This window comes from Bubalus bubalis, chromosome 10 (assembly GCF_019923935.1).
Source record: "Bubalus bubalis isolate 160015118507 breed Murrah chromosome 10, NDDB_SH_1, whole genome shotgun sequence".
Taxonomy (NCBI): domain Eukaryota; kingdom Metazoa; phylum Chordata; class Mammalia; order Artiodactyla; family Bovidae; genus Bubalus; species Bubalus bubalis.
The window spans coordinates 60,428,924-60,456,045 of NC_059166.1; the positions used below are offsets into that span (position 1 = coordinate 60,428,924).

At 46.3% G+C, this 27,122-nt stretch overlaps 1 protein-coding gene and 1 pseudogene across 5 annotated transcripts in view; both read right to left on the reverse strand.

Annotated features, from left to right (window-relative positions):
- Positions 1-9,896: 9,896 nt before the first annotated feature.
- Positions 9,897-13,676, reverse strand: LOC112587482 (annotated as a pseudogene).
- A 149-nt stretch (positions 13,677-13,825) lies between these two features.
- ATG5 (autophagy related 5) overlaps positions 13,826-27,122 on the reverse strand; it is a 142,144-nt gene continuing 128,847 nt past the window's right edge. For 3 of the 5 annotated variants that reach the window (XM_045161962.1, XM_045161963.1, XM_045161964.1), the window contains 2 exons: positions 25,841-26,005; positions 24,627-24,838 (listed from right to left, as the gene is read on the reverse strand). In XM_045161962.1, the coding sequence (XP_045017897.1) occupies positions 24,642-24,838; positions 25,841-26,005 (362 nt within the window). In that variant the 3' untranslated portion in view covers positions 24,627-24,641. Of the gene's footprint in view, positions 13,888-24,626; positions 24,839-25,840; positions 26,006-27,122 lie in introns of those variants that run through there. The other 2 variants (XM_025294664.2, XM_025294660.3) reach the window with 2 other exon arrangements.

Consider the following 27,122-nt stretch of genomic DNA (forward strand, 5'->3'; position numbering starts at 1 on the left):
AACTTCAGACTGAGAGGGCTGCCTTAATTACAGAGGAGTTAATGAGATTGTGGTCTGTAAACACCAGAGAGGTGAAAAGTCTGGGCTTCGGAGACAGGAGAACGCAGTTCAAATCCCGGTTCTACCACATGCTATCTGTGCATCCTTGGGCAGGCCTAACTTCTCTGCGCCTTAGCTTCCACATCTGTAAAAGTGTGCTCCTCACTTGACATGAGGGTTAAACGGAAGACTATACATAATCGTGCCCGATACACTGTAAGTGTGCTGAAAAGGGAAGAGAGGGGTGGTGCTGGGTGATGATTCTGGTTTTCAGAAGCTCATTTTTCTTTTGTATCACTTGGCCATGTGAATTATGCTACAGCTCATTCCATAAAACTCCAAGGGGGCAGGTGGACTTTTCTGGGATGTGCTTGCCTTACTTTAACCTTCAGCAGTGGGTCTGATGCCTCTTCCTGAGACAGACTCACCTCTGGCAGTTCTTCTCTGGATGCTGTCTCTCCTCTGCTTCTTCCAGATGCTCTCAAATTCTTTGGGATAAAGCATCTGCTCAGAAGTGCAAGAGGAGAATGGAATCTGCCAGCGGTGCCCACATCACCCACCCCTGTGCCCAGGGCTGTGGCCCCACTCACGGGGCTGCTGTGAACTGAGATGGGGCAGTGGAACCTGAGGCTTTGCTGGCTTCTCTGCTTTCTAGCTCACTCTAGGCCAGGCCTGCATTCTTTGTGCACGTTTGACCTTCGATGTATCTTGAAGCTGCAGTTTTTAAAAACGGAGCTACGTAATAAACTTACTTAAAAAAAGAAATCCCACAGCACCTCAGGCCACAGCGCTAGGCCACAGATCTTGGTTAGAAGCTGCATAGCGTGTGGTGGTGGTGGGATCTCAGTCATCGGAGGGCCCTTCAAAAGCTTTCTGAGGCTGTCATCACAGCAGCATTGGCCCTGTCTGGAGAGGCTGTGCCCCGGCTGTAGGTTCAGATCAACTGTCCCTCCCACCCCCAGGCCACATGGCCCCACCTTTGAGGGTGTAGACCTAGAAACAAGTACTAGGTCTGCTGGGACACCTCCTTCAGCGAACTAAGCGGGGACAAGACAGCCAGTGCCATGGTTTGAAGGTGTGTGTGCCCCCAAATTTGTACGTTGAAACCCTAATGCCCAGTGTGATGTGTTAGGATTGGGAGGTGCGTAGGTTGTAAAGGTGGAGCCCTCATGAATGGGATCAGTGCTCTTTAAAAAGAGGCCTCCAGAACCAGAACTGAAAGAGACACGTGTACCCCAATGTTCATTGTAGCACTGTTTACAATAGCTAGGACATGGAAGCAACCTAGATGTCCATCAGCAGATGAATGAATAAGGAAGTAGTGGTACATATACACAATGGAATATTACTCAGCTATAAAAAAGAACACATTTGAGTCAGTTCTAATGAGGTGGATGAAACTGGAGCCTAATATCCAGAGTGAAGTAAGTCAGAAAGAGAAACACCAATACAGTATATTAACGCATATATATGGAATTTAGAAAGACTGTAACGATGACACTATATGCAAGACAGCAAAAGAGACACAGATGTTAAGAACAGACTTTTGGACTCTGTGGGAGAAGGTGAGGGTGGGATGATTTGAGAGAATAGCAGTGAAACATGTATATTACCATCTGTGAAACAGATAACCAGTGCAAGTTCAATGCATGAAGTAGGGCACTCAAGTCAGTGCTCTGGGACAACCCAGAGGGACGGGTGGGGAGGGAGGTGGGAGGAGGGTTCAGGATCGGGGGGACACATGTGCACCTGTGGCTGACTGCATGTTGATGTATGGAAAAAACCACAGTATCGTAAAGTAATTATCCTCCAATTAAATAAATAAAAAAAATTTAAAGGGGCCTCCACAGCGCCCCAGCCCCTTCTACCATGAGGCCACAAGTTTGCAGACTGGAGGACGGCCCTCATCTGACCATGGGGGCACCCTGATTGCAGACTTCCAACCTACAGAACTGGGAGCTGTACATTCCTGGTGTTTATAAGCCACCTAGACTGTGGTGTTTTCTTATGGCAGTTCAAAGCACTAAGAAAACCAGCAATGCCTGCCCCCTCTGAGCCTCCACTGAAAGATCATCCATTCACCCAAGAGTTCTGTGCTCAGGGGAGAGGAAGGCAGCACTCCACACCCATGGTTATTCACTTAGAGCAATCATTTGCTTTCAGATTGTGTCTATTGTTTCAGAAGGAAAAGATGGAAAACACAGAAAAGTACAAAGAATATGAAGCCACCTGAAGCCTCACCACTCTGAATTACAAATGACTACTGAAGAAGGAAGAAGCCTGGCCAAAGGCTGGCCTCAAGCCTCACCCCTTCACTGGCACTGTCATCTTAGACCCGTAATTTGACTTCTGGGGATCTCGGTTTTGTCATCTTTGAAGGGAGGCCATTACATGGATGAATTCTAAGGTCTTGTGTTGTGGAGGCTCTTCGCTGTCTCCTGGAGCATCCTGCCAGATGTCTGGGGTCTGCTGCTGAGTGTGGCGTGCAAGAGAGCTGGGTGCACCTTGATCCCGCCACCAGGATCCAGAGGCCCCTGGCTCCTATGTCTGTGAAATGGTGAAACCACCACCTGCCTTCTCCAGCACGCAGAGCTGCTCTGTCAAATGAGCACATGTACTTAGGGGCATCTAGAGAAGAGTGCAGCCTTTAAAAATATGCAAACAAGAGAATGGTCAGGTCATGTGAACAAGTGAGTTCGGCCGCTAATGGAAAGTAGGGCTTGACTCTGGTGTCCATCCTGTGTGCACACAGATGCCCTAATCACCGTAATCAAGAACTCAGATGAACTTACCAAACAGGTGAATGGGAAACAAGAGAGGCAGTTTCAGAGCCTGGCTTTCGGTAAATGTTAGCATGACAGCCGCAAAGCAGGCAGTGCTTCGAGAGCAGGTGGGAGACGAGGAGAGGTTTCCTGGCCCCTGCCCTTCACCTTGGTCACTGACTCAGTGTGAAACAGCGCCTGCAGGGAGGAGGAGGGTTCTCATCCTAGTTCACAGATCAGCCTGCGGCCACAGTGGGGGCAGTGAGCTGAGTTCAAGGCCAAGGATGACTAAACAGCCTTCTCAGCATTAATAACAATAATACTTGGCATTTATCTAGTTCTTTATGCTTTCAAAGTGCTTTATAATCATTAATTAGTTAGCACTCACCAGTACCCCTGCTGTCTGCCTGCTGTGCTAAGCAGACAAAAGAGCCGCGTGGGACCTGCTGGTTTGCAGGGGGGATTGCAGAGGCAGGGAAAGTGAGGGCTGGGGCTTGTGGGGTGAATGGGGGCTGGTGGTATCAGCATCAAGAACTAAATTTGGAAGGAGATGGTTATGAATCAGTGCAAACAGATGTGGGCACGTTCCTTGACAAGGATGTCAAGCACACAGGCAGGGATGTGACCTGCGTTTGGACAATGGGATTCGGTCCTCGGTAGGTTAAGCACGGTGCTTTACTGGGGGCTTAGGATTTCTCTAAAATCAGACTGTTCCAGCCCCTGCCGAGTGAGATGACACCAGATATGGGATGCATCTGTGCCCTTCTGTTCTTCTGAACATTCATGGACTGGGTCATTGCAATGCCCCAATGGGTTCTAGGGTTCTGCACGTGGCCAAGATCCAAACCTGCTGGAACTGTTTATCCAACTTGCCCTGGATATGAGGAGATTAGCCTTCCTGCAAAGGGTTAAAAGCAGGGTGCCTCCTGGAGGCTCAACAGTGATCCTGATGCTGATCACTGTTGGCAGAAGGTGGGGTGAGGTGAGCTTTCTCTCCTTCACCCGCATCCTGAACCTTAAATAGTGGCGGGGAAAATCACTATGAGGCGTCCAGGACTAGATAAAGCAGCAGAACCCGCAGGTGTAGTCAGGGGAGCTGTATGTACCAATTGTCAGCTCCCTGCTTACATGGAAATCTGATAACTGTTGTACTTAGAGAGTAGAAACCAAAGTCATAAGCCAAATAAGTGACCAGAAGAAAGCGATTAGTCATCTTTCTTCATGAGTGATCACAATACTTCTGAAGCTTCTCCACCTGTACCTTGCAATTTAGGGCCTTGTGTAATGACAGGGTAAGCATCTCTTATTGATCTCCAGACTCCTTAGTAAATTAAACGGCAGGTACACAAAGAGGTGAGGGACAGGAGTGTGGCAGCAGCCTGACAACACCTGCCCTGTTAGAACAATGTCCCGGTAAAGCTTGTGGGTCTCTGGGCTGCCCTGGAACCCCAGAACCAAAGCCTGTGGCTGGCAGAGCCTCCTGGGGCCAGTCCCTTGTGGTGAGATATGCATAAATCTGCCGACTAGCCTTCATTTATGGTCCTCCTCACTGCCTGGGGCTGTACCTTGTCAGATCTCAGGAACTAAAAGCAAGGCAAGGGCTTGGCTTCAACTTGGCTGGAAGACCCAGAAATGATAATAATAATTACCACAGCCCAACTTCCACTTGCACAATAAACAGTAATTAATGCACACAGCATCCCAGGGAGGTATCTAGATTTGGATTATGAGCCTTAGTTTTCAGACAGGGAAACTGAGGCCACGAGGTTAAATGGCTTTTTCAAGGCCACACGAGGACTGTGTATCATACTTGAAATAAAATTTGGGCTTCCCTGTCTCCTAGTCTGAGGCCTGGATCATACCTGTCAACAAAGGCTTAAGAAAATCAGACTTACACACACACACACACACACTGCAAAAAAAGGCATTTTCCCAGAAGTTTAGGAAAAAATGATACGTGAAGCGTGGCACTGACAATATCTAAACCACATGATTACTGGAGGTGCTGTGTTTACTCTGTGAGGAAAGGCAATATTTCCTATATTTAACTGCATTTGAATGCATTTAACTGCATTTAATGAAAAGTACCCTGGAGGAGGCCATAGCTACCCACTCCAGTGTTCTTGCCTGGAGAATCCCATGGACAGAGGAGCCTGGTGGGCTACAGTCCATAGGGATGCACAGAACCATAGACAGGACTGAAGCGACAGCATGCACGCACACACACCATTAGTCTGATATACTTCCTTTCTTTTTGGTAGTGTGAACTAAGGAGCTGATATACTCAGGTGATTCAAACACTCCCAGACACTGCCTCCCGAAGGCGCAAACCTCTGGGTCTTCTCCACCAGTGTCTGTTCCCGTTGTAGCGCTTGCATGCTCAGTCGTGTCCGGCTCTTTGAGACCCCATGGACTGTAAGCCACCAGGCTCCTCTGTCCACGGCATTTCCCAGGCAAGAATACTGGAGTGGGTTGCCATCTCCTCCTCAAGGGGATCTGCCGCACCCAGGGGTCGAACCTGCGGCTCCTGCACTGGCAGACAGTTTCTTTATCGCTCACGCTACCTGGGAGTTGACCAGGATAGGTACTATAACTGTCATAGACTAAAGAACTGAATGTTTTCCAATAATTTGGACACTGCATGGGAATCACCTTTCCTCATGTTTACCTTGCCCTATTGTTGCCTGAGTATTATAAAATTTATATGAACTTAAAACCCCCAAATATCACTTGTATAATAATTCAAAATGGCCTCATTTGATCTCTTCTACTCATTATATCTAATAATTGATAAGTTCAGCATAGAATAAACAAAATACAACTACAAAGCCAGTTATTTTCTCAAGGAAGATATTTTCTAGTGCAGTTGTCAAAAGAATATCCTTATTCTAGCGTCTTAGTTGTCAGTGACAGAAACTCCATTCAAATTGGCTTGGGTGGAGAATTCCAGGGATGGCTTCAGGTACGGTGGGATTCCTATAAGCAAACAGTGTCACTGGCACCTGAGTTTCTCCATCGCAGCTTGGCCCAGGGCTCCTCTGTGGGGGTGACGGTGGCCACTTGGATTCAGGCTGACTTCTGGTGGAGCAGTCCTGCACATAAAGTCCCTTCCTTACTGATAACACAGGCAAAAACCCTGGGGCTGACCACGGCTGGCCCACTGACCCGCCTGGGATCACTGTGATAGGAGGGCATGTCACTCTTGTCTAGGTCTAGGTGACATGCTCACTCAAAGACCCAGGGCATGGGGGTGGCTTAACCCCATCACATACCACTGGGGTTAAGGATGTGGGAGAAGTGGTTCCCCAAAAGAGAACTGGGGCACTGTCTGCAAAAGAGGGAAGGATGTAAGGAAGTTGAAAGCAACAGGTCTCAGGAAGTCCCTGGCAGTCCAGGGGACTCTGCTCTCACTGCCGAGGGCCCAAGTTCAGCACCTGGTGGGAGAACTAAGATCCCACAAGCCACGCAGCGCAGCGCCTCCCTCCCCGCCCCCAACCCCCACCCATCTCCAAAAAAGCAACAGATCTCTACTACCTCCTGTGTAGAAATTTAAAAGTCTACATTTTCCCATTCATAGTAACATAATATACTTCTAGATGCTATATCCATTCCCACTCATAAAACCCTGGCTGCGACCTCCAATACTATTGCTAAGGGACACCACCACCTCGAGGAACTTAAAAGCAAATGGGATTCGCCTACTAGTTCAAGGGTCTGCTCACATCCTGTTTATTCAGGATGCTTAAGGTCATGGACTTCAGGACCACGCTCTAGAGTTGGGACAGGGAGCCAGTGCTGACAACAAGGCAGATAGCCTGCCAAGCCAACAAGCGCCTTCTTGCCAAAGAGAGCTGGCAAATAACATAGGCCTGGTGCATCTTGATTTTAATATAACATTGGATAAAATGTTTTCCAGTTGGCTTCCGGATCATATGGATTTTCATGAGGAATACAGATAACTTTTGTGATCAAAAAGAAAACCCCCAAATCTACAGAACATAAAGATGAAGGCAAGTGGGTAGGATGAGAAGAAGACAGCTAGGGTGGTGTGGGGCCAGCTGAATCCCCCAGGTATGAGTCTGCACCCAGAGCATGTTCTTTACATGCTAATACTGAACGTTAAATTGGCAGTGGCTGAAAGATGTCCTCCTGTGGCTGAGCTCACGTAACCTGGACATCCCACATTCTCCTGCCCTTGCAGGCCACCCTGCCCGGAATAATCCATGTCAGAAAACCCAGCTGTGTCCCCAGTCCACCTCTTGTCTTCTGAGGACTCCCGAGGAGTATGTCCTGGTCCCCAGGTTCATCTGGTCATTTCTTATTGTCTCTCACTCTTGGTCAGCACCAGCTGCCTCTGTTCCCTCCAAGGACCCTCAAGGTTCTCCAAAACACAGTGAAGACAACAACAGCTTAACAGCATCGACTGAGAACTCTGGGCTAACACGAAGGAATTACAGAGCAGAAGAAGAAACTTCAAGTGGATATCAGCTGCCCAACATGGCACTGGCCTTCCTCATCATCACTACCTTTCCCAGCCTCCTCTCACTAAAGCCTCCTCCACCGCACATGACCAGGATAGATCATCTCTCCTGGAAGGTTGTCCCATAACATCTAGCCCTATACCTGGTATCTTTTTTAAAAAAGAAAATCATCATCAAAGTGTTCCTTCCAGAACAAAGGACAAATTGATTCCAAGAGCTACTTTCCTTCTTTCCTAGAATGCAAAAGTCATTCACAAAACCCAAATGAAAATGTCTTTGTTTCAGCCATTTCAGGGTCCAGACTCAACCTTCAATAACAGGAAAACAATGGCAAATTTGAAAATAGAAGTTTTGGTCCCTGCCATGTTGGGTTTAAGACCAAGAAAGCACACTTGTCAAATCTGTGGAGAGCCAAACATGGAAAGGACTGCCTCTGTTCCAGAGGACAGAATAAAGATCTTGACAGATCATAATGAACCAAGTAAAAGACGACACACCATGTCTCCAAGCTGAAGAGATGAATGGCTTGAGTAGAGACTGGGATAGACTGGGTTAATTTCAGCCTGAGTCGCTAAGCTGTGTCTGACTCTTAGCAATCCCATGGACTGTAGCCCTCCAGGGTCATCTGTCCATGGGGTTTCCTGGGCAAGAATACTAGATTGGGTTGCCATTTCCTTCTCCAGGGGATCTTCCTGACCCAGGGATCAAACCTGCATCTCCTGCATTGGTAGGCAAATTCTTTAACACTGAGTCACCGGTGAAGCCTGCCAGTGAAGCCCAACTTCAGTTTGGGATGGAAAAAAGAACCATGGGGCGTAAGTGATGACAGGTTAGCATACGCCAACCATGTGGTCTATTACTAATAAATGACACTAGCAAAAGACTGCTGTTGTGGCAGAGGGAACAGGTGTGATCAGATCAGACCACATCTGAGGTGCATCAGTATTTGTCCAAAGGAGGGTGCTCAGCAGATGAGGGTTTATAGATCCTGTCACGCAAGGTCTCAGGGTGCTTAACCTGGAGCAGAGAACTTGCGTTGAGGGGAAGGGGTGACACATGGGAGTTATGTCAGATCTTTAAAGGACGTAAAACTTGCTCTGTGTTGACCCAGTTGAGTGCAGTTAGAAGCAGCTGCTGAAAAGTTACAGGGATGAAGGCTTTCGCTCAAGGGCTCAATATTAAGAACTTGCTTATACTTAGAGGGGCTGCTTGGATCCCATGGCTGGAGGCAGAGACTGCATGATCCCCCTGGAGGTTGCCTTAGTGGGACTTCTGCCTGCACGGGAGGTGGCACAGATGACCTCAAAGTCTCTTCCAACACCAGAAGAATAACCCCGAGAGGAAGAAAGACAAGGCGGCGTGCTCCAGGTCCTCTCAGGTCATGCACAGGAAGCACAGTGCTAGGGCAGAGATGCTTCTGGGGAACTATGAAACTTGAAATTTTTTTCTCACATTCAAAAAAAAATAAATTTTTAGGGCCCACAGAAATCAATTAAATTTGGTCTAAAAGAGGAAAAAATGTTGAAGAATTTAAAGTTACATTTTAAATATTTTAATATTGATATTATTATCATGGGAGGGGCTGACAAAGGCCCCAGTGCCCAGGGCCCTCGAACATCACAACGTGGCCTGGGCCTCTGGTATGAGGCCCTAGCTCCCTCCAGGGGTCCCCTTTTGGCACAGGCCTCTCCAGCTGTATGTTGTTACTTACAGCCCAACTCCTGACCTGCCCACCATTCTGTGGTTCTGGGGATGATCTCTGCTGTTTAAACAAAGAAGGACATTCTCCGTGTCAGAGGCAACCACTTGGTCCCAGAAAACTAAAAGAAAACAGAAGATGGGTCTTAACCACACACATCTTTCCTTCTCTTCCTCCAAAACACTGGACAACAACCAGCTGCCAAATGTAGTGTTGATGAATTGGGAACACAGAGCTGTGTTAAGGCCTCTCCCTGGCCCACCTCTACTGTCCAGGCAGGAGGAAGTTGGGGGCTTAGCACTGGTCCTATGGACTTGCTTCCCCACCAGAAGGGACTCCATGATATCACACACCCTGAGGCACACATATGTTCTCATTTTGCTGCACTGAGAATATTGGAAATGATGGTCCCAGGCTGCAGGACTGGACTGGAGTAAAGTGATGTCTGAATAATCTGTGTGGAACTAGCACAGAAAAAAAATGCTGTGCACTTATCTACCTTCCCCTGCCCTGTAGCATTTTCCTCTATACAAATGTATGTCTTTCCCAGTGCTCTGTAATTGTCGTTTTTTAAAACTGTGGTAAAATACACATAATATTTAACAACAAAAGTCCATATGGTCAAAGCTAGGGTTTTTCCAGTAGTCATGTATAGATATGAGAGTTGGACCATAAAGAAGGCTGAGCGCCAAAGAATGGATGCTTTGGAACTGTGGTGTTGGAATAGTCCCATGGACTGCAAGGTGATCAAACCAGTCAATCCCAAAGGAAATCAACTCTAAATATTCATTGGAAGGACTGATGCCAAAGCTGAAGCTCCAATACTTGGGTCACCTGATGTGAAGAGCTGACTCACTGGAAAATACCCTGATGCTGGGAAAGATGGAGGGCAGGAGGAGATGGTTTGATGGCATCACCAACTCAATGGACATGAGTTTGAGCAAACTCTGGCAGACGGTGAAGGACAGGGAAGCCTGGCATGCTGCAGTCCACGGGGTGACGAAGAGTTGGACATGACTGAGCCACTGAGCAATTTATCATCTGAACATTTGTTAAGTGTACAATTCAGTGGTACTAAAAGTATTTATAATGTGGTGTAACCACCATGCTATCTACAACCAAACCTTTTCATCATCCCCAACAAACATTCTGGATATTATTCTGTATCCATCAAATAATAACTTCCTCTTCCCCATTTTCCCAGCCCTTGGTAACCACCATTCTATTTTCTGTCTATGAACTTACCCATGCCAGTTATCTTGTATAAATGGCATCATACAATTTTTATCCTTCTGTGTCTGACTCACTTCACTAAGCATACCGTTTTCAGGGTTCATCCACATGTAGCATGTGTCAGAATTTCATGCCTTCTCATGGCTGAATAATATTCCATTCTCCAGATGTACCATATCTCTTAATCCATTCATCTGTTCATGGACACTGGGGTTGTTCCCACTTTTTGGCTATTGTGGGTAATGATGCTGTGTGTACGGGTGTGCAGGTATCTGTTCCAGTCCCTGCTCTCAATTCTGTGGGACATATGCCAGGAATAGAATTGCTGGGCCACATGGTGGTTCCACGTCCAACCTTGTAAGAAACGTCAGTTTGTCATTGTGGTTTTGTTTTTCACAAGATCTTTTATCTGTCATCATTAAAGGACTGCATTTTAAACCTTCTTGGACTTGTTCAACTTTGGCACCTGTCTCATGCCCAGTCACTTTTCCAGAACTACTACCTTCCCCATGTAACTGCATGAGTTTTCCCCAATTCACACTTGGGATTCTTCAGCATTTTTACTTTTCTAAAGAAGACATCATGGAGTAAATAGACTGGCAAGTCTTTTCTATGTCTTTTCCAGTGCTGTTTGGAATCAGTTTACTGACCACCTCTCTGAAGTCATTTGCACCTCTCAGGTCGTGACTTCCGTCACCTTCGTGTGCGTGTGATACACCTACTGGTGGTGCGGGGCATAAGTGGTCTCCAAATCTGACTGTTGCACTTTTTAGTAAAGCCTACACAGAACAGATGAAGCAAGTAACCGTTGGTAGGTAGCCTTGACATCAATGTGAGCTTCAGTCACGGTCTGACGTTTTTTGACCACGGAGCACATTTTGTCATGGGTAAGATCCATGTCACGGAAATTAATCAGGCAGTTTTCTTTCCCTGAACATCCTCAGTAATTGGCTTGAATTTCCTAATGCAACTTCATCATTCTGCAGCTCAGCAAGACTCACTTCAAAAATATAACCCTTGAGGCCATCAGATGTGATTTTAATTGAGTTCCAGTGGCCAGTGTTTTCCCAGTATTTCTTATATTGAACATAGCTGGTGCTTTCACATCATACCAATCTTTCTTAGAAAATGGGTCAACCATTTTCTTCTTGGCTCCCTTTTTGCCTCCTTTCGTATGGTGCTTGTTCTTGACAACTGCCATGGTGCCCCTAAGAGAGCCAAAAGGGTGGAAGTACAACTCAAGTGGGAACTTAGGCCCTGTAATCATGTTTTGATGGGAATGCTCACAGGTAGGTAGCTTTTTTGGGTAGAGATGATTGGGACATTTGACCTGGGAATAGAGATGAATAATTGCTTTGGCATCCAGGACAAAGGACCCAAGAAAAGCCTGGCTATACCTTAGGCACTCTCTGGGCCACAGTGCTGACAGGCCACCCCAGATACTTTCCTTGTCAGGGTAGTTGTCACATGGATAGAAACTGGAAAACCATTTGACAAATGGAATTACTCACCATTGTCCCACGATCAGGCAAGCACAATACCACTGGCCATTACCCAGAACAGAGAAATGGCCTCCTTAGAATTTTGCATAAGGGCATTCATTTATATATTTATATATATATATATTTTTTTAATTATAAAATATATGAACATAAAAAGAGTAGATAAGCACATATTAAATCATAACAAAATTATTGCCATCACATCTACCACTCAGCTTAACAAATAACATTACTGACATGTCTGAAGTTCTGCGTTTATCTGTTCCCAAGCACATTTTCATTCACCACCTCACAGGTGACCTGAATTTAGTCTATAGCTTTCTTTTCTTTTTCTTTATAGTTTACCATACATACATAGAAGACTACATTATAATACATTGTCCAATTTTGCATGTTTCTGAACCTCACATAAGTAAAAACATCTGGATTTATTTTTCTGTGACTTGCTTTTTTCATGCATCATTATACTTTCAAGACTCTTCCATATTGAAATGTGTAGCTGTAGCTCATTAATTTTCACCGCTGTGTTGTGGGCTCCATTTTATGCCCATCCTTAATGTATTTATCTATTCAACTGGAGATGGGCTGTTTTGGTTATTTCCTAAGAGCTCATTCTAATCAGGTTTTTTATGCTCACAGTAATTAGCACTAAAAGATTTTAATTGTCTTCTACATGTGTAGGTTTTCCTCTAGATTGTTTAAGTATGAGGGAAACAGGTACAATGGCTCTTTTTTGTTGTTTCTGGATTAATAAATGTTGAGTGGTCCTACCCCGTCACCCCACACTTTTTCTGAGCACTGGCTCTCTCTGAACCAGCAGCCATATTTATAACCACGACCCCATCTTCCCATCAGAGCTGATTGGGCCAAAGGTAGATACTTCTCTCAAGCTGGGCCAATCAGATGCTCCTTCTTCTGTTACCAGAAGAGAGTGGTCTTTGTTTCTTTGCTGGTTAGCCCTGTGAAAGTGGAAATCTGGGAGCCTGGATCAGCTCTGCTTTCCCCTGCATATGGAGGGGAAGGGGTAGGACAAGGGGAAGGGTTAAGGTATGGATGAGAGGACTGAAGAGGATGGACAGTTTTTTAAGGGGAGACTATGAGGTGGATGGAGAGACCTAAAGCCTCCCAGGCCTCAGCCTCAGCACTTTGCAGAGACGTGGCCCTTGGGTCCCTTGAGGTCCCCTGCTGCATCTTTACAATAAATTGATCTTTTTGACTTAAATTAGTTTCAGTTGTTTTCTATTACTTGTAATCAAAGACCTCTACTTTTCTATTCAATTTGCTTCTTCCTAGCCATTCAAAGGAACGGCAGGGCTGTCACGGACCCCTATTAACCTGAGTGAGTTAAATTCTTTCCCCGTCTAATAAGAGATAGGAAATTCTCCACTTCCAGAGTCAGTCAGCTTCAGGGAGCTAAACAATGGAGTGGACAGTTAGCTGCTTGCTAGTTTTATGTCAACAAGGTATAAAGTAGCTATGATAGTTTTATCTCGAGTTATTTTGACCAGCTCTTAGAAATGACTGAAGAATCTTGCTCTTAACTTCCTAAAAACAGGTGCTTGATAAACATACCCCACCCTTCCCCCATTATCCTCAGGTGCTCAAGAGGGTAACCTCGAATAAATGAAATTCTACAGATAATCCCCAAACCTTATCTAAACTCTTATCTTGGCCAAAAGCTTCCTCTTCTGCCTTTTAGCAGAGCTGTTGACAAGAAGCAAATGGACTGTGACAAGCTGGGTTTTTTATCTTTTTATTTCCCTCGAACGCCTTCAGTGGAGCTGCTGAAGAACAATGACGAGGACGAAGAGACGGGTGGCAGGTGGGCAAAGAGAAGAAACAAAGCCTGGATGGTTTGAGCACTGGCAAGCCCAGGAGTTGTCTTAAATGGGCTGGGGGGAACACAAATCACTGAGGAGGAGGAAGAGAAGTGGCAGGAAGGGGAGCAGGCTTATGTGCAGGGGAGGGGGACTCCACTCTATGTTTCACAAAACACCTTTCCCAAGTTGGCACAGTTGCACTTACAAGAAAATGCACTCCCAGCAGAGTCTTCAGTGAGATTTTGAAGATGTGGGCCTCACTGAATGGAAGGGAAGCTCACTTGCCTCCCAAGCTTGGTTTTGCTTAAAATCTTCTATCTTCTTCTGTAAATCTTCTTTTAGGTACAGCCCCTAAAAAGGCACCATAGTTTTCACTCTAGCCTCTGCCACGTGGTGAAGCCAAGGGCGCACACCCCCCGTCTCACTCTAGAGGTAGCCATTAGGCTTTGATGTGTAATTTGAGGCAAGCGATCTTCTGCCGCCCCTTTCTTTTTTCACTGAAAACCACTGTACGGCCACAAAGCTCAAGTTCAGAGAGGGGAGGATGACTCCTCAGCAGCGCCATCTTAGAACCGAGGGGAAGAGACTGTCACTTAAACCTCAGCCCATTGAAACAGATCAGCCTTTGCTGTGATGTTTCAACTGTAACATTTCAAACTTGCTCTCGGCAGCTGTTAGGTACTCCTTGCTGAGACCTTGAATTTGGAGGGCACTACCAGCACAGAAGCTCACCAGCAGAGGAGGACAATGGCGTTTCATTATTCATGGAAACATGCTGCTTGTGTGCTTTGGTCTGAGCTTTTCATGAACAGAAAATGTTCTGAACTTATTTTCCTTTTTGTGAAATCCTGACACAGCATTTCTGGTTTCAAAGGAAGCTGTATAAAAAAGACCAATAGAAAACCCCACAAAAAGGGACCACCTTAAAATCAAGTTTACTGGCTAAATGGGATTAAACTAGAGTTGAGTTTTTAAAAAGAATAAACCAGGGGAAAAAAAAAAAAAAACAAGTCTTTGCTGCATGGTGCCCACTTCTATCTAAACAGCTCTGAAGTCCAGATGCACGCTGTCACTGGAGCATCTCTGGAGAGAGCGTGGGAAGTTAAAAGTCAGTGTTTTTGATTAATTAATAATCATCCTCAGCTGTGTTGGCAAATGATAAAAACAAATTGTCTGCCTTTAAAGTAAGGGTGGAAGATGTGTGCTTACCCAGAACCGAGGGGGAAGGAGGAAGAGCCCTGTTGGCCTAGTCGGCCCTTGGCTGGTCTGGTGGTGGCTGAACAAAAGCGATGCTGTGTGTCTCTTAGCCAGTGTGCTCATGAAAACAATCACAGCTCGGGTGGTCAGTCAGGGAGGTGAGTGAAGGAAGCCAGTGTCTAAGGGCTACCCAGTTGTCTTCTAGAACAACCCAACTGAGCATTTGCAGGAATAACTATTTCTCCATGTTTGTCATTGTGGGGTTCAAGTCAGCCGGCTCCAGCTGAAGTGTGTATGTGTGTGCCTGTGTGTGGTGTGTGTGGTGGGTGGATGTGTGGGTAAGGGTGGGGGTGTGTATGTACTGGGATGAGATGAAGTTTCAAGGTAGTTAGAGGAGAGATGAAAAGACCCTTCTCCTTTTAAATTTGCCACCTACAAGTTAAACAGTGACCCCACATCATTGTCTCTCAAAGGCTCTGTGGCTGCAGCTGGGTACCATCTTCCTCCCTCCTGAGTCTGTAGTTCTTCAGCCACACTTCTCTTACAGGACTTAACATTTGCCTCTTGGTAACACAGTCATATTTCCTCAAATGTCGTGATGTTTGTCTTTGGGGCAGAACCTGGGACAGATTATTGGCTACAGGAGACATACAACACATCTTAAATACTGGAATGAGTGGAGGAAGGTGGGACTGATGGATGGACATGGGATGCTATGTTGATTTTGTGGCTCCACTGGTGGAATTTCTATCTTCTCCCACGACTAGGACATTCTCTCCTTCCTCTGTCCCAACTGCCAGCGTCACAATGCAGGCTCTGATTAACTTTTACCTCTTCTCCCACGGTCTGCAAACAATCCTCATTTCCTACCCGCCTCTACTTTAATCCATCCTACATACTCAGCCTTGATTTTACCCACCCCAGCCTCTAAACTTTCTATGGCCCCCAATTTCTCACCAAGTCTCCCAAACACACTACTGCCAATGATTCAAGAGGCTTCACACACCATGGACCCAGAGTACTGTTTCATTTCTAAACCACTATTTCTTTAAAAATTCACTCAATTTCCTGCTTTCATCCCTAAAGTAAAAACCCCACTCAGCTTTCAGGGTTCAGCTCCAATGTCACTTCCTCTAAGAAGTTTTTGATTTCACATACTGGATATAACTTCCCTTGTCTTGATCTACTTTGTATTATACTCTTTATGTGATTGTTCAGTTACTAGATTAGAAGCCCCCGAGGGCAGAAAGGCCAAGTTCATCTTTGTCTTGCAGCTGGCAGCAGAGTGCTGGAAACCAAGAGTCCCTCTTGTTGCTGAATTATATTCAGAGAGAACCAGGCGGCCAGGCTCTTCTGCTGGAAGTCTGCAATCTAAGACTGACAGTCAACAAAGTGTGGCTACAGCTGCTGACCTGAGATGCAGGTGCCAGGATAAATGTGGAGAATCCACAGCTCCAACACAACTCAGTATTCACTTATATTGGTTTTCTACAGCATCACAAAAATAACTACCAATTTACCTGCTTGGAACAATACCCATTTATGAGTTCACAGTTAAGTTCTATAAATCAGAAGGCTGGCACAGATGCCTGGGCTCTAGGCACAGGGTGACACCATGTTGAAATCAAGGTGTTGACCCTGCTGAGCTCTTGCCTGGAGGTTCTGGGGAAACAGGGCACTTTTAGCACTTTCTTGTTGGTGCTAGAATTTGGTCACAGGACTGAGGTCCCTGTTATGATTAAGTCAGGGCCACTGGGATAATAATCTCCCTTAAGGTCAGTGAAAGTGAAAGCTGCTCAGTCATGTCCAACTTTTTGCGACCCCATGGACTATACAGTCCATGGAATTCTGCAGGCCAGAATACTGGATTGGGTAGGCTTTCCCTTTTCCAGGGAATCTTCCCAACCCAGGGATTGAACCCAGGTCTCCTGCATTGCAGGCAGATTCTTTCTGCAGGCAGAAAGCCGTCAAGGAAGGAAACAAGACTGGAAACCCCAGGTCAGGGCTGCATTTCTGAGCCACTCTGTGTGGATAAGTTGCTGGCACAGCCAAGGCCAAGGGCACAGGGACCACCTGGTGGATGTGCTGGAGTGAGTGAGGAGGCCAACTGGGACGAGTACGTAAGATGCCAGCTGGAGCTAGACACCCCACAAGACAGCCAAGGGGAGGCGGGAGGGAGGCTGGGGAAGGCAGGGCCTATGGCTGTTGAGCAAACCTCAGGAGAACTGATGGCCTTAAGGCAGGAATCACAGAATGAGGGTCGCAAAGAATTCTTGCTATGGATGAAGCAGGAAACATCTTGAGAGCACAGAAGCAAAGCCAAATGCTGGTCCAGGAGGCCAAGAGTCTGTGTCCTGGGCCCAGTCTTCTGCTGACTCACCCCGTGGCAGTGGGTGTCTTACTTGCTCTTTCAATACCTTTGTTTCCTGATCTATAAAGTGGAGACTAACAACAGCCCTGTGCTGTTCACTCTTTAGTGCATAGAGATCACTTTCCTGGCACTGGCCCCCAGGAATGTGCCTTTCTCACTCCAGTGCTCTGTGTTGAGCCTCTGCTCATGAATTGAGTGCACAATTCTGTGCTGGGAGAGCACAGCACAGGTGTAGCTTGGCTGGATACAGCCACCCCTGGGTCAGGCCACCTCCAGACTGGGTCCTGAGCTCAAGGAGTTATTGTTGTGCAGTCTCTAAATCGTGTCTGACTCTTTTTTGACTCCATGGACTGTATCCCGCTAGGCTTCTCTGTCCATGGGATTTCACAGGCAAGAATCCTGGAGTGGGTTGCCATTGCCTTCTCAGGGGATCTTCCTGAGCTGGGGATTGAAGCCGCGTCACCTACACTGGCAGGTGGATTCTTTGCCACAGAGCCATCAGGGAAGCCAGAGGAGATTCACTTCCAAATCCGGTTTAAATCAGATGACCAGTCTTCCTTAGGAGACTTGCTTTAAGCTGTGTAATCATCTCTTGTTAGATTCCTTTTAAGAGGACTTCTCCCCTTCTAGGGATTCCAGGGCAGAGAAGTCTGTATGAGTCTCAATTAAATCACCACTCTAAACTCTGTCATTCTCTTTGTCAGGTGAAGCCCAATGTCACTGTTGAAAATTCTGTCCAACTGTGAGGCTACCAAGAAGTCTTTGAAACGAGAGTCCAGCACCCTGCATGCCCCATAGATGCATTCCAGGTGGTAGGAGAGATGGCAGGGGGCATCCATGAGCAAAGTCCGTTCCTACAATGGGTGCAGATCAAGTCTTAAAACACTCAAGACAACAGCAGGCAGTCATTGACATGTTCTAGAATTTTCTGGCCCCCCAAAAAAGTGCTTTGAAAGAGCTAGGCTGCCTTTTCAAGGACTTTGAAAAGCAGGCAGAAGTTTGAACTGAGGAGAAACCCAAAGTGAAAGGGTTCGTCCATAGCTGCCACTTCCCAGGAGAAACCAGGACAAACCCCAGCAGAGGAGTGAGGCCGCTGAGGCTGCCTGACTACTCACCCATCGCCGGGAGCACGCAAACCCACAGGGTGGTGTGGGGGAGGGGGCGCTCCTGCCTGCTGGGTACATCAGGGGCTCCTTCAGTCCAGGGCAGGGAGATCCTCCTGTGATACACATGTCATGAGGTCTGAAGGTCTCCAATGCTGACAAGTGTCCCCTCAGGACTGGGTCTTCTTCATGTGGGGTTCCGGTCAAGCCAGGCAGTTGGGCAGTCGGGTCCCAACATAAGACTGCTCGCTGTGTCGCACCCCCAACCCCCACTCCTAGGACAGACCCAGGCCTGCGGGTTATCCTCAGAAATAGGGGTTGGTCTGGATCAGGTCCAGAATTATCTGGAGTTTTCAGGTAGATAGATCTGTTTCGATCCTGTCTCCTGTAGAGTCTTGAGGAATCTTTGGTGACAACCACAGCTTAGCAGGGATCTTCCTCTAGTCTCTCCGGTCCAACCTGGAAGTTTTGGCATTTTTCTAAAATTGCACAATGTCTGGCCATATCTTCAATTTCAAGTGGCTTTGTCTGCAATAATTCTTGGCACCTAATTTAGTTTCCAAACGCATACACACTGAACTCCATCTTGTCCCTGTTCTGTGAATAGCAGCAATTAGCCCTTTTAAGAAAGGTCCTTCTACCGCTTGGGGCTCTGGTTTATTGTCTTGCTTGACTCAAGGACTGGTTTATAGGAAAGAATATTCCCAGTAACTCCACCAGTAGGGGCTGAGGGACTTTGGAGAAGTCACTGTGTGGTTTTGGACCTCACTTTCCTCATCTAGACAGTGAGGAAACTGGACTATATCAGATCTAAGGTGCACTGGGGCCCTAACACCTCATCATCTGTGATCTAACCATCCTGGGCTTCCCTGGGGGGCTTCAGTTATTCATTCAACTCATTTGCATTCATGAATATCATGTGACAACTTCTGTGCTAGACCTGTTTCTTTGTGGTGGCTGTTTCAGATTGAAGGGTAAATTTGGTCTCTATCATTCCATATTGGTCAAAAGCAGAAGTCTCAGCAAACTTTTTTTTTTTTGGCCACACCATTCGGCATGATGGATCCTAGTTCCTTAACCAGGGATCAAACCCTTGCCTCCCTACAGTGGAAGCACAGAGTCTTAACTTCTTAACTGCTGGACCGCCAAGGAAGTCCCTCAGTAAACATTTTTTAATCATATAATCCAATCTCCCTAGTCAAAAGTAGAACCTGCATCCCCATCAGATTTATATTTGTAAATGTTACACACATGTACTTGGGAATATTTATAGCAAATATTAGTCATATTATTACTAGTAGTAAGAACAAAGCTTAATTCCTTTCCTTATTTCTACATTAAAACATAGATTAAACAGAAGTTAAAATATTTCCTTATTGCCATTCAGTCAGTGCATTATCTGTGTACTCTACAGGTCCAGGGTAGAAGCTCTCAGAAGTTCAGCTCTGTAGACTTTCAAGACTGATTGAAACAGATATCCAAGATACTTGGTATGGGTAACATTATACATTTAGTTCTAAAATAAGAGTCAGAAATAGGAGGTTGACAATCTATGGCTGATATTGACTAAGGTTCTATAAAAAGAGTTATTTAAAAATAGAGTTATATTATCTAGCAAAGCCACTCCTGTACATATATATCTGGAGAAAACTATAATTAAAAAATATATATGCACCCCAATATTCATAGCAGCACTATTCACAATAGCCAAGATACAGAAACAACCCTACTGCCTATTAATAGATGATGGGTTTAACAAGATGCAGTGTGTGTGTGGTGTGTGTACGTTTGTGTGTATATACGTATATATACATATGATGGAATACTACTGCTGCTGCTGCTAAGTAGCTTCAGTCATGTCTGACTCTGTGCGACCCCATAGACGCAGCCCACCAGGCTCCCCCGTCCCTGGGATTCTCCAGGCAAGAACACTGGAGTGGGTTGCCATTTCCTTCTCCAATGCATGAAAGTGAGAAGTGAAAGTGAAGTCGCTCAGTCGTGTCCGTCTCTTAGCAACCCCATGGACTGCAGCCTTTCAGGCTCCTCCACCCATGGGATTTTCCAGGCAAAAGTACTGGAGTGGGGTGCCAAACTACTCAGACATAAAAACAAATGAAATTTTGCCACTTGCAACAACATGGATGGACCTAGAGTTTATCATACTAAGTGAAGTAAGTCAGAAAAAGACAGACAAATACCATATGATGTCACTTATATGTGGAATCTAAAATATGACACAAAAGAACTTATGTGCAGAAACAGACTCACAGACATAAGACAACAAACTCACAGTTACCAAAGGAGAAAGGAGGAAGAGGGATAAATTAGGAGTTTGGGCTTAACAGATACAAACGACTATATATAAAATAGATAAACCACAAGGACCTACTGTACAGCACAGGGAACTATATTCAGTATCCTATAATAAACCATAATGGAAGAAAAAAAAAATTTAAGAGTTCAAAAAATTGCATTCCTTGGTCCTATTTGGCAAAACTCCTATGATCTTTTCCCTTTCCCTTGGCCAGGCCTTATTTAAATGTCAAAAGGGCCCATAAATATTAAATGCATTCTCAGCACCATACCAGGCAACGTGGGTGAACATAGACGATCTCTGAATACAAATGTCCCACTTGAGTTTAGCCATATCGCTTTCCTGCCTGTGTTATGGGTGAGATGCATGGGCGGGCTTTAACCCCTGGCACCGGGATTCAGCCCACATTGCCTTTCTGAGACTTGAGACCTGACTCACTCCTTTCTTTAACCAGCCTGTTCAGCCCGGCTTTCGTGCTTGGCTCCCACAGCAGCAGCAGAAAGGCAGCATGGGGAGGTCAGGCTGGAGAAAGGTGCTGCAGAGGCCGAGGTAGCTGTGGAGGCTGGGGTGTTAGTCACTTTCACTCGGGCCCTGCTGCGCCGGCTGCTGCAGGCTCCCCCTATGCTGCCGGCAGAGGGTCCATGCAGAAAACCAGCAGGAAATAGAATGGTCAGCAAAGAGCGTAAGAAAGAAACCTATCCTTTCTCAGACAGGAGCTTTTATTTCCACCCTGGTCCACAGCTTCAAAGGGCAGCTGCCTCACAGGGAGAGTGTTTGCATGTTTGAAGTAAGAAGACCGTTTCTTGGTCTCTGAAACTGAGTTCGAGAAGGCCTGGTTCCCAGCAGCCATGGCGCCCCTCTCCCCGCTCTGCTCCGTGGTCCAGTGTGCTTCAGCTATGCTGGTTGACCCTCTGGGAAGGTAGATATGGCCAAGAAACAGCAGACCTGGCCTCCACTTGGATAATTCTGCAAACCTTTGTATGAGGACTAATTGCACAAGGCTGCATGGGTGAGGTGGAAGGAAGAAAAAGGGAAGAGCGTTTTCTGTTTATGACTGGGACCCTGTTATTCATTGGCTTGAGTGTTTCAGCTGAGTTCTGTGGATTAGGAGCCGAGTCATGTCAGCACTAGAAACCTCCCGGGTCTCAGTCATATGTGCTACCCCACCTCTTCCCCGCAGCCCAGACCATTCCTTTCAGAGAACCCTCCCTGTTTCGCGCTTTCACAGAGCGAAGCTGTTCTGAGTCTTGGGGTCACACCCAGCTCACACGTCCCAACAGAAGCTGAGGAAAGGTCTGGGGTCCTTCTCTGTGGCCTCCATCTTCAGCTCTGCCCTGCTTCCGGAGGTGGGCAGGAAGGAGGCCTCCCGGTGGGAGCTGCCCTGTGTCCGGCCATCGTGGAGCATCTGTCCTGCTGGTTTGGCTCAGCAGAGGGCATCCAAAAAGCCAGCGAGGCTGTGTAATGTGGGAGACAGCGAGGGCCATGTTCCCACACTATAAGTCATGATGACACTGGTAAAACAGTCTGGTGGGCGGGGGAAAGTGAAAGAAAAAGAATAGGGGGAACAGAAACCAAAGTGAGGCACACAGAAGGACCGAGCAAGGGCAAAGGCCAAGGCACAAACAGAGGCTGGGAAACGGGACAGGCCTGGAAGAGAATCCGGGAGAGGCAGGGTGAGAGTGTGGGTGGGAGGAGAGAGACTGGACCAAGGAAAACACAACGAGACATGAAGGGAAGATGTGGTCATTTGTTTGAGGAAATGGCAGGTGATATGCTAACACGTATGCCAACAGAGGGGTTGGAGGCCTGGTCCAAGGATGCCCCTGGGTGTATCACCGTCAAAGCCCCAAATACAGGACAGCTCAGCCCTGGCAATGCAGTCTACGTCTCTGCTTGCTCAAGGCCTACCTCCCACCAGGCAGAAAGGGCCTGTGAGACACTCAGGAGAAAGGAAAGAGGATGTAAGCTGAGGGAAAGGATGGGTGAGATCCACAGAGATGCAGTCACAGCCCTTCCGTGAGTTCATCTCCAGGCAGACCTGCCCCCAGGCTTGTGGGCACTGCAAAGAGAGGCAATGGCTTTCAGCTTCAAGAAATTCACAGTCTGAGAGAAGGGACAAGATGTACATATGCAAAGCAATGAACAGCAGCATTATTATTGGGACTGCTCAGACGAACACAGTAAAGAAGGGCACAGAGAATAAGATAATCAAAGAAATGAACTACAGAAAGGCTTTCTTGACAATGTTCCCAACGTGGAAATGTTTTTACATGCAGGAATTAAGTGAAATGACGTTGGATGAACTGGATGGAACATTTTAAACTGGGCCAAGGAGGTGGACCTGGGCTTGACTACAGCATAGCACAGGCTCCGAGTCAAAGCAAAGGGCAGGAGGCCTAACTGCCCAATCCCGTCTTCCAGGTGAGTTGGATCTACCTGACCTGATAGTCAATTCAACAGTCAACATTGCAAAACACTGGTGCCCTAGGAGTCATGCTGTTGTTGTTCAGTCACTAAGTCATGTCAGATTCTTTGCGACCCCATATGGACTGGAGCCTGCCCAGCTCCTCTGTCCATGGGGTTCTGCTGGCAAGAATACTGGAGTGGGCGGCCACTTCCTTCTCCAGGGGATCTTCCTGGATCAGGGACCAAACCCGTGTCTCTCATGTCTCCTGTGTTGGCAGGCAGATTCTTTACCACTGAGCTGCCAGGGAAGCCCATCCTAGGAGTCATATAAGAAAAGATTACATTAAGAAAAGAGATGACCCCAGAGGAAGCCATCTTTCTAGCATGGAAGCAAGACTTGCCCTGGTCTGAGACAGCTGTTGGAAGACAACTTGAGATCACGTGTATAATTGAGACTGGGGGGAGAACCAGTAAGTGGGTTGTACATGTGTGAGTTAAAGACGCAAGGGCACTTAATTTGTGACTGAGAAAAAAGGATAGTGAAGGTAGTGATAATTACAACGAACATTTACTGAGCGCAAACTACGTGCCAGATGCTGGTCTACACACTGCACGTGCATGAGTTTACACGATCCTCACTGCCACCAATGAGGGGTTTTTAACCATTAGTATTATTTACATTTTATATGTGAGGAAACTCATCTACAGAGAGATCAAGCAATTACACCACAGGCATTAGCCCAGGACTCTAAATTCCACAACCTTCTTTCTCTGAAGCCATGGAAAATTCAGTGTCTGAGTTTCCTCATCTGTAAGCATCTGCTATCTAACCTGCTTGTAGAGACATTGTAGATGATGAAGCCTCTATCAGGACACTGGCTGTGGGGTCACTCTCAGAGTACTAGCATTACTAGGAAGGCCATGCTTTTTCCAAGAATGCTAAATGTATGCTCACTCTCTCATGTTAATACCACAAAGCCTTGAAGAAGTTTACAGAGACTCATCAAATAAAAAAAACCTCCTCTGTGCTCACAATGGACAATAATGCCAAGTGAGTCCTGTCTAAAGAGGTGAAAGGTCTCTTTCTGATACCCTTTACCATTCTTACAATGCTTGGGGGCTGTGACTTTTTTTTTTTAATTAATTTTTATTGGAGTGTGGTTGCTTTACAATGTGATGTTAGTTTTTACTGTACAGCAAAAGTGAATCAGCAATATGTACACATACATCCCCTCTTTTTTGGATTTCCTTCCCATTTAGGTCACCACAGAGCCCTGAGTAGGGTTTCCTGAGTTAGGTCTCATTAGTTATCTATTTTATACATAGGATCAATAGGGGATGGGACTCCTGTTTCTTATGAAAATTTTCACACTGAGGAGAACAGCCAGGCTTTTGTCCTGGGCAAGAGCCTCTCCCATGAGGCCCAACCAGAGGACCACGCCATCTTAGAAATCAGGTTTTGAGTCTGAGAGGCAGCAGATAGAGAAGCAGATAGCAAATACATCTGTTTTTACAAGAGCCTGTTGTTCTCTGTACTAACTGCTATAAAAACGACTTGAAACTAGCCACATATTAGTTTTGGTTCTCGTGACTAAATCAAGGAATGGCATGATGGTGCTGTGTCATTAGAAATGAAACCAGTTCTTAAACAAGAGAATAGGGCCGACATTTTAATAACCTGAACGATTTCATAGAAAAATCAAAGCTGAAACTTCTACACCCCAGCTCTGAACACCTGCTGCTTAAGTTTGGTTCTGAACCAGTGAAACTTCTTTCTTGCGATGAAGACATGAGATGGGCCCTGACTTGCCCAACGCTTGACGGCCAGGGAAGCCTTCCTTCCACCTGCTATTCTGCTAGGCTCAAACGTGGGCTTGATCTTGGCTTCTACAGGAAGGACTGTATTTGGCACTGTAAGAAAATACAGAAAGTACCTCATAGTTTATTTTTTCAAATATGTGACCTTATATATTTTGATATATATATATCTAAATATATGTGTGTGTGTGTATATATATTTAGGTATGTGGATTTTACCTTCCCTGAGATATTGTCATCCACATCTTCTCAGATAAAAAACTGAGACTTGAAGAAGTCACCACCAAGAAGCAGGCAGAACTGGGGTTCTGAACAAAAGTTTTCTTGTCTATATCTGCATCACCTCCAATTGGGCCTTTATCACAATAATGATGTTGATGTAGTAATCATATATAGGTTGCCTCCCTAGTGTCCTTTCCCTCTTTTCCTGCCACAGTACCCACATTTTGCCTCGAGGGAACCACTCTCCTCACTGTCTCTGTCTCTAACAGCTGGATTCATCCAGCTCCCAGGGGTAGCCAGAGTACCCATCACCTGGCCATGGTGACTGGCTCAGAGGTGGGCATACAGCCTGATTCAGGCCAATGGAACCTGAAGAAATGTTTCCTAGGGCTTCTGGGAAAAAGCTTCCTCAGCCCTCTGTGGGTTTACCAGAGGGGACAATCCCCCTTCTCCTGGCCGGTATGTTAGAGAATACAAAGTTCAGAACTCCCTCAGCCATTTGTGTCACCAAGAGAAGGGCCAACCTAAGGACGAAGCCAACACACAGAAGAAGCAGGGCTATACACAAGACCGGCATGGGGCTGGTATCGTGAGGAGGATGTAAATTCTGGACTGCATGCTCAAGTTTTCAGGCTATAAGCTAATGCAATCCCTTTGTTTGCTTAAGGCAGTTTGAGTTTGTTATTCTGTCATATGAAATTCTTAACCAATGAAAACACCACTGGCATCATTCCCAGTAACATTTGATGGTTGCTTTGGTTTCTCAGTCAAGAGCATGAAACCCGTTTGACCAAAAGGACCAATCCTTCAAAATTCATCAGCATCTCTGGAGCATGCCCATCTCTGGTGCCCGACTTGCCAGAGAGGACTCATGTGTTTCTGTTCCTGGGGACTGGTTCCTTCTGTTTTCTGCTCCCTGTTGGCTCAGTCTAGGCCTGTCCTCTTCCCAGTCCCTCCACAGTGATGGGAGGTGGCTGCCCTCTGCCGAGGATGCTAGCAGCCAAGTGGGCAGCCAGCTGCAGACCTCAGGCATTGGCACTGTCAAGAAAAGGAGTGTCAAGAAAGGATTCTGCCACAATGTACTTTTAATATAACATAAAATCCGGTGGGAGAAGGGTCTTTGGCACATAGCTAAATACACAATTACCACCCCCCCCCAGCCCCGACCCAAGTTCCCTGTCAGAGTGTTAAAACCCAAGCAATTCTGGCACCCCTCTGAGGATCTTTATTTGTTAGTGATTGATGTTCACAGAGCTTTGGAGCATCCAAGATTATAAAGTCTCGTGGGACTGACAATCTGCGATAAGAACTGGTTTTTGTGATTCTACAACAATCTGTTTCTCTTGAAAAATTCTGTTATTTCCACTTCTGGCCACTATGACTAAGCACACGGGTAGAAACACAGTCTAAACAGTTAAAGAAGCTTGTAACTGCCTGACGCAGTCCAACAGCAGAGGAAGTAAGCATACATGAGCACTGGCAGGTGCACTGTGGGAGGGAGGGCGCTTAATCCCCAGTCCATGTCCCCCAGACCCAATCTGTCGGCAGAACCTTCCATTTCCCAAACATGTCTCGACTCAACCACTTCTCTCCATCTTTACTACAATCGTGTAATTTACCCATTCAACACATATACACCAAAGGGCCACTGTGTTCCAGGCATTGTTTAGTGGCTGGGAGAGCAAGACTGACTCTTCTTGCTCTGTCTTCTCTCTGGACGACCCTTCTTACTGACTGGCCCCGCTTTCCTCATTTGCTCTCTCCTTCCACTCTCCACACAGGAGCCTACAAGTTTTTCTTAAATATCAACACTTCCCTGCTTGAACCCCTCCAGTGACTTCCTACTGCTTCCTCATTAAAACACCAAGGCCTCCTCAGCCCTGCCAGTGGGCTGCGGGCCTCCCTGTGTTGTTGGGCTCTTCTCGCATGCTAGATTCACTCCCTACTGGCACACCTACCTCCTTTCCGATCCTCAAGTATGTTATGGCTTTTTCTCTTTTCAGAGCTTTCATCTGCCTTTATTTCCTCCTAAAACAGTGGCTTCCAAACTTTCTTCTGACAATCATCCCTAGTAAGAAATATTTTGTTTCATTAACTAGTAAACACATCAACCTACACATAAAGGGAACATGAGTTCCACATGATAATACTTCTA